The following is a 12,549-nucleotide window of genomic DNA, read 5'->3' as shown; positions in this document are numbered from 1 at the left end:
AAGGGAAAGGTAATTAACTATAACCTAACTATGAGTGTTTCAATGTTTTAGAATTAGTACATAAACCCTGATGATGACAAGGTTCTTATCGAAACCGGTTGGAAAAACTGTGCCAATAAAAAGTGGTTAAAACAAGATTGTTTTATTTTATGAAGTTTATAAAATGTGCCACAAAGTATCTGCGAAAAACATTCAAGAAAATATTTTAAATACTAAAACAAATTTCAACAAATTAAACGCCAAATCAATAAGTAATACTGAAACACTCTCTTTGTCATACATTGTTCACTTTATGTAATACCATTTTTAAATGTGGTATTACAAAAAGTGAACAATGGATGATAAGGAGAGTGTTATATTACCACAAAGTTATCAATGCTTTTGATATACACAATAACACTGCATTCCCTGTCGTGAACTTTGGTATTTAAGTTTTACAATTTTTAATTTGAAAGCCCGATGTTGGCACGAATAAGTAGCTAAGTGCAAACAATGTAATGGGTAGGTTTTCGTTCACGCCGCGAGATGTTTGAAATAGCAACACTGGATTAAGGACGTGTTGTGGACGAATCGTGACCCCTCGCCGAGGCAGGAAGAGGCGAATAGACAACACGCGGTGGCCATAGCAAATATTAATTGTTTCACAATCCTGTTATATTTATTAATTCACGATCAGTTTGCTATTTCATTTCGACGTGAATGAAATTACGTGACAAGGGATATAACCTAACGTATGTAACAACTACTTCTTATTCTTATCCGCACCCAATGGTGCATAGGGAACTGCATAATATAAACGCAGTGTTATCTTGATCGTCAACACATGAAGGAAAGGCGTTTAGGCGCATTACACTACGGAGACGGACTACTACTACTTCTAACATAAGTCTGTTATAAAGGTGTCTCAACTTTATACGAAAAATGTATCATATTTCCCTTTTTTATAGAGAGAGATGGAAGTCTGAGCATCCCAGGGCTTACGACCTGGCTATTGGCTGGCTTAAGCTATCACTTTATACACTTATGTAACGCTCACCATTATACCCAACATCCATATAATACTGATTCTGAAAACCTATATACATGCAATAGTCTTAGATCCTTCCGCATGTAGGGTTTTCGAAACATTCGTAAAATATAACCGGTTGTTAAGCCATTAGTTGAGGGATTTGCGACGTATTTATTAAGTTTATTTCATTTGAACATAGGTTTTCATTCAATACCACACACAATACCACACTTCTCTGTTCTGACAACAAAATCTTTCATCTCCTGCTTAAGCTAGGAGGTAAGCATAATTTGATATCCGTAAAAAGGCTTTTAAAATGTCTTCTTCTTCCTTATCATAGATCCTCGGATCTGTCTGTTCCATTATCCATCATTTGTGAAGTGGACTGCCAACTGTCACGAAATCACTTTGGAGGTCTTCCAGGTGATCATCTCCGTCTGAGCTCTCTTGAAGAGCATTTCAGGCTTGTCTTATTTCTTGCATAATATTGACACGGATATTCCAGCAATCGTCTTCGCTGTCTTCCCCATCTGACTATATCCTCCGTAATACACATTTTCTGAATTTCCATGACTTATTCGGTCTCTTAGCTTGTTTCCAGTTATGTACCTCAATGTCCTTATTTCTAAAGTTCTTAGAAGATATTTGGTTGAAGTGTTTGGTCAAAAAATATTTATATTTTTTTGGAATTGCTTGGTGTTCTCTCTCTCTGGTCTCAATCCTGCGGATTGGTCTGTAGCAACAGATGACATCTCTTTCGCCATTCTCGCCTATTTTTGGAAGTCCTCTTCGGCTCCTCATACGTCTTGCAGCCCATGTCTTTACATAAGTCGCTTAGGTAATTGCAGCGTGGGCGTCCTCTGGCGTTTATTCCCTCGATCGTCCCCTCTATTATTTTGTGCAGGAAACCCTCTTGTCTTAGCACGTGGCCGATCCATTCGGCGCGTCTTTTGGAGATAGTCGCGAGTAGGTGCTTGGTGTTACATTTAAGTATTCTGAATTCATTTTGGAATATTTTAGAATAACTACTGATGATCCTAACCGCAATGGTGCATAGGACACTGCATCAAATTGATGTAATGGAAATTTGATCGCTTGTTTTTTAAGAACAAACTTGTTTTTTTTTGTATTTTTTAATACTTGAAGAATCACATTTTGTAAAAACTAGTTTCTTAGTTGAGGATTAAGAATTTTGAAAATAATGTTTTTGTTGAAAAAGTTTTTTTTTATAATTATTTTAAAAATGAACATAAATTCCAGTCGCGACGTGATTTCTATTTTCTACCATCCGGATGACAGAAAAATATTGAATGAAAATGTGGTGAAGCAAAAAATATCTCGAATAAAATGTCATTTAATATAAAATAATCTGAGCAATAAATTAAATAAACGCCAACGCATTTAGCGGACGACAAATTCGCCGGCTGTCCTCAAAGCAGTAACAATTCATGAGAGCGCCATTTAAATCATAACATTATACCGTGTAAACGCCACACAGCAATTCATTGGTCGTTTAACCACGAACTAGTAGTAAAAACCGTGTAATTTATTCGCCGTTTATCTGTTAGTTAGAGTTTACTAGAAATTGAACAACTCGGAATCGTGGAAGGAAAATACAGGTAAATTTGAATATTCGTGATGTTTCATACTTCTCTCTATAGAGAGGTTGAAAGTGGAGCGGACTTTTAATAATTGTTAGTTAATGCCTTGACATACGATACTCAAACTACGGACGTTGGCTTGTATCAGACGAAAATGTGAAACGCTTAAATGTAAGCTTATAGTACTTTCTTCTTAAGCCTTCTGTCTTTTACTGCTGGATATAGGCCCCTTCCGTATCCTTCCATTCTTTTTTTTATTTGTAATTTATGTTTTACTTAATAAATACCAATATTTCTTAAAATCTAGTGTGACACGTGTTTCGATGCATTCCGCATCATTTTCAAACACCGTATACTAAGTAAAACATGAATTAAAAAAATATTGATTTTACCACAAACTGACTGCCGAATCAATTAATTAATGTATTTTTTTACTCTAATTTTCATTCAACATTACCCTATACTGGTACCAAAAGCAGAGGGCTGATCGATCACCTTTCCTTCATGTATTAACGATCAATATAACACCGCGTTTATATGGTGCAGTGCCCTATGCACTATTGGGGTGCGGATAACGGTTTGAAGAACTGAAGAATATTTAAGAATTGGACATAATCAAGTTGATAGTCGCGGTGTCCTATGTACCATATGTGTGTGGATAAGACGTAGAGCAATTACTGCAACCGTTTATCAATTTACAAAACGTGAAGTTTAAAGTGAAGAAAAATAAATAACTTATACGTACATATTACACATTATTGAAATGTTATACTGTTTAATGATGATTTTATGTCAAGTTTTTATTATTATTAATTGTGTGAATTACGTGTTATAAACCAGTATTTCTCTGCGATCAACTTAACGTATAAGTAAAATTGTTATTACAGTTAAAAGTGCTAGAGAAACTAGTTAGTTGTAACGAATCCATGACTGCTGATTGTCAATGGTCTCCTATTACGGACAGGTCGCGCGTCCGGGCGGGCGTATTAGCGAAGAGCCGCATTCTCGGGGTTCGTAATAATTCAGATAGACGTAAAGGCGTTACTATGGCATTCTATTAAATAAAGCCAAGATACGTGTACATTACAATAAAAATAGATGATTATTTCCTGATATAGAAAGAGTGATAAGAAAGAGTTTTTTTTTTAAATTCTCTAACGTCCAAGTGACTCTGAAATCTAGCTACGGCTTATGCAACACCGCTTATCATGACCCTACTCAGGCTTCAACTTTTTAAGTTTCATCGCTTTTGCCTACTCGTGAGTGGATTTACTCTTTATGTTTACAGTTACTATGATTTCATGTAATTCATGAGTGAAATTCTAGGAAAAAACACTCGCTATAAGAAAGAGTAACTTTAGTGATAGCTTTTGGATGAAGTTTAGACGAAAACCACATTGTTAATTTTATTTTCATAAAGTCTATTCAAATCGTAAAAAAATGTGGTTATATGATATTTCATATCTACCGTATATTGCGTCAATATTATTTATAAACGCATAAATCTTTTTCGATTTTGAAGAGATCTTTTGGTAATTTTAACACACTATTAATAAAATGAGAAAATAAACCAGAATTTACATAAATGTACATTTTAATATAGTATATTAGTGAGATTGTGAAAAGTTTTTTAAAAGAATTTGGTCAACTATTGACTGAACATAATAAGCATAATAATAAGAATAATAAAAAAAGTGTATCATGTTTTAAGGCGTCTCTAAGTAAATCTTTAAATCTTATACTTATCAATGTAATAAGATATCGAGACAGAAGGACGTTAGTTTATATTCTTATTTGATTACGATGAATCTGATCACCTAGTATAAAGATACGTTTCTACGCATATTCCATTTTCCTAGATATTAATAAAAAATCCTTTTATGATAATATCAAATAATACGTTTTTAAGCATGTTTTATTTTCAGTTTTTTCCTATGGTATGAAGCATAGACACTGAACAAGGAACTGTCACGAAGTGTCAAACAGTTGGAGATGTGGATATATCCTTAAAATCCTTTGGCATATGAGGAGACGGGTTTGGAAATTCTCAAAGGAATCCGCCGGAGAAGAAATAAGGAGGATGAAAAATAAAATGTCTTTATAATACTTATATAGTATTAAATTATACTTAATTTAATTATACAATACTCTTTGTTAATATTATAAGCATTATTCTAGGGTAAGCTTACTAACCAAATTAAATTAATCGTCATAAAATTTACTTCAATTCTTTGTAGTTTAAATTATCTCCTAATTGAAAAATTTTAAATTTCAAAATAAAACACTCGTATAAGACCACTTTTGAATTTATATCAAACTAGGAAACTAGTTAACCATCAAGAACTACAGATACATCTAATCGACGACTAAAAAAAACAAATGTTCTTAAAATTAGTCGCGTGTTCATTAATAACCTAAAAAATAAACAAGTGATTTATTTTTACTTTTAAATGTTATTCCACATAATTCCACAAAGCCTATGAAAAGGGAATGAATAATAAAGCAAAATAAAATAAAGAATTATAAATTAGATGAAGTTTGCGTTTCAAAATCATTATACGTACGTGGGTAAAAAAAAACTTTAATAAACTTCCGAAAAAACTTTAAATCTATAAAAAATTAAAAAACCTTCAAAACTTAATTTTTAAAAATATATAAAACTCACCCCTACCTAGACTCCATACCAAGGATTTTATTTATTAATTGATTTATTTACTTTGTTTTCATTTACTTTGTTAATAAAAAAAGAATAATTGTAAAACGAACTCCCTCTCTAAACACAAGTATTTACTCTATTAGAGAGGTAGAAACGATATATTTGAAATGTTTTGCATATTTACCAACTATTTTGTATTATTTAAATATGTATTTTGTAAAAAAAAATCAATAAAAAAACTTATATTATATATTAAGTTCACAAGAATAAAAGAATGAAGCGATTTTTTTTTGTATTGGTGTGTTTCTAGAAATATAGTAGAGTTACAGTATAGTAGTCAGGAATACACAGCCCTCAAACCTACGTTAGAACCAATTTCCACTGTGATATAAAAAAATAAGCTTATAGGAATTTACAGTTTTATTAAAGTCACGCTACGCATAGTCCTTGTACGAGCATTGTAACAAATTGCCATGTGTGTGTGTTTTTTTTTATAGAAAGCCGACTTCCTCGTCTGAAGATCGTGATGATTCTTGGCAAACCACTAGTCGAGTTGCTTGATGGATCGGTTGGATGACGGCGGTGGCGGAGTCAAAGAAAAGTTGAAAGATTTTAGATAAACCTTACACGATTTTGCAATCTTACCGTTTTGAACTCTTTACAACGGTTAGGAGTATAGAAAAATACCACAGGTTATAAATTTTTAATATATTTTTCTCAATTTACACACTATATGGAAACGTTTTGTTTTTTAGTCTTGTATGTATTTTACTTTCGTTCTGACTATGTATTGTAATGTATTTTTTTAAAACTATATTGCACTCTTTACTTTGGTTTTTTGTTACGTATATTATTTACTTTATTTTGAAATTTTGTTATTTTTGCAGGTAACTTGTAAATCTTAATCCTAAAATGAGTAATGGAAATTCCTCATCAGGAATATTATATTACATACTATTTTTAACATTTCAACATATATGAAGAATAATATGGAAGTCCGGGCATTTACGGGGCTTACGACCGTCATAGGCTGGTTAAAGTTATCTTTTTACACACGTGTAAGATTCAGCAATTCTACCCATGATTGACAATCACACTACTTAAAGTCTTAGAACTTCTTTATGTAGTTCAAATTTGAAACATAGTGCACACACTCAAAATATTGTAAGGGAGTCTTATATGTGTTACTTGTTACTCTTATGCATGCAATATGTTGAAAAAATATATTTAAAAATAGTATATAGAAGCACAAGGTCTAAATCACAGAAACACATCAAACAAATCCTAACAAATAGCTCTTTTGGTCAAAAGAACTTTGATAATTATGTAATAAAGTTGAATAACCGCTTCTATTATCTATAAAAAAATTCACTGGGTAAACCCGGTGAGGGTGAATAATTGTAAATTGGAACTTGTAATTATGTGTATGAAGAAAAATAAATAAGTGGATGGTACGTAATTTGTTTAAATGTGTCTAAATATCTGCTAAGATTGAAACTTGATTTTTTTTTAAATATTTTTGTATTTCCTATGTATTTTGTTTTGAAATTCATTTTGGTGGTAGGTAGCGAAAATAAATAGGTTTCCTTTACAATTTTCCATTTATCTACGTATTTTGTTGAAATGTATGAAAATATCTGCAAAAATTGAAGCTTTAAAATTTCCTATTTTTTTTAAAATTATCTTATTTATTTTATTTTAAATTTCCTTCATTGGTTTATAGCAACAAAATTTTAGAGTTGAAAAAATACGTTTAACGATTTGGTACCATATTTGTACAACTCTATCCACAGTAATTGCTTTTACGAAAATAGTTCGAAACAATTGATTGACATTTGACAGATGGTTTGACATTTCGATTAATTTTGAAACCTCTGCATTTTACTCGTACTCGTAAAGGCAGTGGCGTGCATTGCATATATACAAAGTAGCAATGTTCATCCTATCTTACTCTGCGTTCTATATAGGCACATACAAAAGTAGTGTTTATAATTGAGAAGAAAAAAAATGCGCGTTCAGCACAATACGGCTATCCAAACTTAAAACACAGTAAGGGATATTTTTTTTGTTGTACGTTTTTTTGGACTAAGTAGAATCTACTTAGTCCAAAAATGCAAAAAAAGTATTACTAAAAAAATGTCCCTTACTGTGTTTTGAGTTTGGACAGCCGAGTACAAGTGATAGACGTGAATCATTTTAAGGGCCCAGTATTCAATAAATCACAACTTAATTTTCTTTAAACCATGTTTTTATTAGACGTAATTGATTTTTTGCTTAGAACACCGTTTTAATATTTAATAAAAAAAATGTTATGGTTTTGAAAAGAATTTTAATTCCTTGAAAGATAATGAGTAAAAAATTGTAATAATATCATATCAATTTATATAAAAAAAATCAAAACCAAAATTTATTCTTAAAAAATATGGGGCGTGTATACATGTCTGGCCCCTCGCGCAGCCGGTCGGTAAATGAATTCAATGTTTGCGAGTGCCGCGTTAAAAATAAAGAACAAGAAATACGTGAGAGGCAGAGAAAAAAGCATTTGAAAAGAAATACAAAAACACGAAATTTGCATGAAAAATATTTTAAAAGACTTATATCTCGATCGTAAAAAAAACTTTTGCACACTTGTGTTGATATTGAAAATATGTGTATAGTATAAAATATTACAAAAATTTAAGAAATCAAAGTAATTTGAAAAAATTGATTCGGCAGTCATTTTATGGTAAAATCTATGAATTTTTAACAAAATTTTCAAATTCTTGAAAATGTTTTAAAATGATGCAAAATGCATCGACATGCGTAAGACAATAGATTTTAAAGATTAGTGGTATATAGAAAGTAAAAATTAAATTAAAAATATAATTACAGTACACTAAAAATGAACGCATTAAAATTCTTAAAAAAGTAATATAGTATTAAATACATAATGGTAATAATTACAACATTTAATTCGTACTTTAAAAATTAATCAAAGACCTGAGTATCTCTCTGGGTATGTAATATAAATAAACGTTATTTAATTTTGATAACATAATACATTTTAAATCAAGTTTCTAAACGATTACAGCTTTCATGAATGGGTTAGAAAAAACATATATATATGTTTGATGGGAATTGAACTCTTCACAACTAACACGCTAGCATAGGCGTCCGCAAAGTGTGGCTCGCGAGCCACGTGTGGCTCTTTAAGCAATTTGTGTGACTTTGTTAAATTTAAAATAACATTTTTGCAGATTTTTTGTTGTTGCGCTTATTCATTTTATGTTCGGTTGAGGAAGGAGAGATGGTGCCGTTTAAGTACATATGAGTCCCCATAAAACCTTTCTCTTGATAAAAATGCAAATATTGGAAAGAAAAAAACCACACTACATAGTTTCAAACCACTTTCATTTTCCAATATGCCAGTAGAAGGCTCTCTGATTGAAAATCTATTACTATGACTAGAATTTCATTAGTGACATCTATGGTGAGATGAAAATGCCCCGTAAATGCCCAGACTTCTATACTCTTCTTTATCTATGTTGAGATGTCAAAAAATAATAAAATAAAAACTTGTAATTAGAGGTAACCCAGATTTGGGAACAAGTATTTGAAAACACTCAAAATGTTGTAAAAATTGGCTTCACAAAAATTTCCTAACCGTTTTTTGTACTCATGTTTGGCTCTTTTGGTCCAAGAGGTTTCGTACCCCTGCTCTAGCACATCGTTCACCACGCTTCTGCAGATAAACTGGGTCAAGTTGATGGATAAGACACGTTATAATCACCAAATAAAACTTGATTTATCTTCGTACAGAGTAACTTAATTATATCGTTCATGTTTATCGTTTTATCTGCATCAGGTAGATATAAATTAAAAATCTACTGTTAATTTGTTTGTATTTTTGCCTTGTTACTTACTCCGTTAGTTTAATTAGCTTACGTATGAAATTCACACAACTACGTATACGTTTGTACGTGCAGTATGATTGTCTGCAATTAATCTATTTAAATAAATTATACGGTGTTTGTTTTGACGTTTCTCACGGATTACTGAATTGAATGAAATATAAACTGAAGAAAATAATTTCAGTATTTTTAGAGTTAAAATTTTCGCAAGGTTAACGTCAGATAACAAGGTTGTAATTTAGTTTTCTAAGAGGGAAGATATGCTAAAAAAATATTTGTCTTACATAAGTTATATTCGTTTTGCAGTATATATCATTATTGTAAAAAAAATATCGAACAAAGGCAAAATAAAGGAATGGGTCAAGTATTAAGATCAAGAGTTATTTTTATAAAAATTGTAAAATAGTTTTATTCTTAATATTTCTCTTTTTTGTGTGTATATCAGGTTAAAATGGTTAAAAACAAAAAAATGTTTGCAAAAAGAACTCCACCGACAAGACACACACGGTGGCTTGGTGGAACTCTGCAAAAAAAGATTAAAATTGTTCTTTAAATAAAAAATACAATTTTGTTTAAAAAAAAAAATAAAAAAAATTGTCAAGTGCACATTAATATTATGCTTTCTAACCTCTTTTTTATTTTATTTTTAATATGTTCAAATTTATTCTCATCATGTCATCTGGCACTGCTTTAACATTTGAACTCTCTATATACAATTTTTAAAGTTTTGCTCAGTAGAAGGATGTTAAGTGCTGTTGCATAAGCCGTAGTTACATTTCGGAATCACTTGGATATTAGTCAAAGAGTCAGTAGGATGTTTTAATCGTTTATATTACCATATATTGCATATTATTTTATTTTTATTATTATTATTTTTTACATCTCACCAATAGTGAAGTTCTAGAGATTCAAGAACAAGGTTTCTAAATTGGTTCATATATATAGAACTTCCAAGAATTTGTAGATATATACAATTTGTCAATAATGGGTAGAATTGGTGAATGTTACACGTGTGTAAAGTGATCACTTAAACCAGCCTATGACGGTCGTCAGCCCCGTAAATGCCCAGACTTCCATATTCTTCTTCATCTTTGATGAGATGTCAAAAAATAATTTGAAAATAACTCCTGTAATTGGAGATAATCCAGATTTTGTGAACAAGTATTTGGACACACTCAAAATGTTGTAACCATATATTACATTATCATGATTGTTATCATTAAGACCATAAATGTTATGGTTTTTTTTTTACGTTGGAAAGCTGCTTGTTGATGCAGATAAACAGTTACAGATGGCAGGGGATGATCCTAGTCTTCTTATTGTCCTTGTGAACAAAATGCCTTAATGCGCTAAGTTTCACCAAATATGTTCTTAAAAGTCTAAATTGCTATGCAGTACTTAGCCATAAAGCAGTTAGACATGTTTTTAGATGAAAAAATGGTAAATTGAGTTTAATAGCTGATGAATAATTAAGATAGGAGCTACAATGATATCCAACATGACATAAGAAGAAACGCGTCAGCATTATTAATTCAACTTGTTGCGAAACACATAGCTTATCGAGATAACCTACATTTTCCGAACACGTGTTTTCTAACTGACAAAACATCAAAACAAAAATGACATGTAAATTTACAAAAAAAAATTGTAAGAAATTTTTTGAACAATCATTAATCAAAATAATATATGTAAGAATAAATCAGGTTGAAAATAGCTATTTTTTCACCGAGAAATATATGTTTTTGTCTATATTTGTATGAGAATCTACCATATGTATGTGTTAAAATGTGAGACTATGTAATTACTATGTAAAAATTAAAAAAAATATACATGTTACATCAAAAATGTTATTCTAATAATAAGTTTTTTGGGTTACATATATAGCGCCATTTTCGTGAAATACTACTTCAAAGCTCAAAGATGCTTATTAAATTGGATACAAAATATATGTACAAGAGGGAGATAGTATTCACCAGAAATTTGGATGTTGTCGTATTTTAAAACAAATATTTGTGTTTCTTTTTTTACATACTTATATTATATTTCAATTTCATATTATTTTCGTATATCGAAGTCAGAGATATGAGAGGTCTGTTATCAAAAAATATATCATGTTGTTGTAGAGTCGGTTAGATTAGAACTCAGAAACATTGACTCAAGATTCGGAGATACTAACCACCGGACCACAACCCGACATTGATGAGTTTCCATATGGAAAAATGACATAAAATGGTACTTACTCATTGCACGCCTTCACAGCTGACTGAGTGACGGTGATCATTGTGGTAGTCACGCCTTGTGTGGTGAGACAATCCAAGGAATCGACAGCACCTGGGAGGCTGCAGATTCCTTTCCTGTCTCTTCCACCAGATCCGACGAAGTTCTCGCCATTATCTCCAAACATCAGCTGCCGGCCATCGTACTTTGGCGGAGAATTCTGGACCGAAGTTCTTCTGTACTGCACATTGGCGTTAACGACGCCTTCAGCATTGATTGTGGCTTCTTCCGTTACTATAAAAGCACTTCCGTTTCTGCAAACAGTTGTAGTGCTTCTTTCAAATTTTCCACCGTTGTGAGATGAAGGAAGCAGTGCGCTGCTGATGTCCATGATAGGAGGCGGCAACGGTGGTCTTTTGTTAGAAAGGACAGGGTAATTGTTGAAATCTCTATAACTGCTGTAGGGGTAATTCGGATCATCACATGTGTTTATATTATTTTGATCAATGTGCGATTGGGTATAAGGGTAAGAGGGATAACTGGTCGGTCTTGGGGAAGGTGTTTGAGGTGATCCTGTTTGAAATCCGTACATGGTTTCAGGATTCGCTCCCAAGAGGTAAGGATCGTGGTAGGGGTAAGGATCAGGACTCGGTACCTTTGACTCAGTTTTTCTTTTGTATTTGATTCCATTAGATGTGACATCAGCGACGTTCGTCTCATTGGGGTTCCCAAGAAGGAAATCGTCATTGAGTTCTGAGATTTGAACGCCGTTTTTCTTTCCGCTTGTTGGAGCAAAGTTTCTCCCTGTCGCTTTTCTTCCATACAATTGTCTGTAGTACTTTTCTTGGTCTCCATACATCCAGCACACTTTCCACCATTGTCTGCACATGAGAATGTTGGCGGAACTGGCAGTCTTTATTTGGCTATTAGCTGTGGTAGACATTTTGACGGATGGTCTTCAACACTCGAACAAGATAATCCGCTCAAACACGAATAGATTTAACTGTTTTCTCACTGTTAATCACTGCACTTATTTCTAAAGTAATCGTCTCTTCCATGGCTAGAACGAAGATGAAATAATATTGAGAAACTGGAAGTATGAACTAGAAACGCACGAAAGGTTTTTTTGACGACTACATCTTATCATTTTAATAACATATACAGTAAGCTCATGGC

The 12,549-nt window shown here is 32.0% G+C and overlaps 1 protein-coding gene across 1 annotated transcript in view; it reads right to left on the bottom strand.

Annotated features, from left to right (window-relative positions):
- The window catches only part of LOC148303952 (uncharacterized), a 225,301-nt gene extending 212,953 nt beyond the window's left edge, over positions 1 to 12,348 (bottom strand). The window contains exon 1 of the mRNA XM_088269087.1: positions 11,397 to 12,348. Coding sequence (XP_088125213.1) covers positions 11,397 to 12,316 — 920 coding nt within the window. The 5' untranslated portion in view covers positions 12,317 to 12,348. The remainder of the gene's footprint in view (positions 1 to 11,396) is intronic.
- Between the last annotated feature and the right edge of the window lie 201 nt (positions 12,349 to 12,549).

The sequence above is a fragment of the Brachycentrus maculatus genome, unplaced genomic scaffold (assembly GCF_059751285.1).
Source record: "Brachycentrus maculatus isolate JH-2025_06_01 unplaced genomic scaffold, ASM5975128v1 h1tg000337l, whole genome shotgun sequence".
Classification (NCBI taxonomy): Eukaryota; Metazoa; Arthropoda; class Insecta; order Trichoptera; family Brachycentridae; genus Brachycentrus; species Brachycentrus maculatus.
The sequence above is the reverse complement of the archived record's forward strand: the minus strand, read 5'-3'. Positions and strand labels throughout refer to the sequence as shown.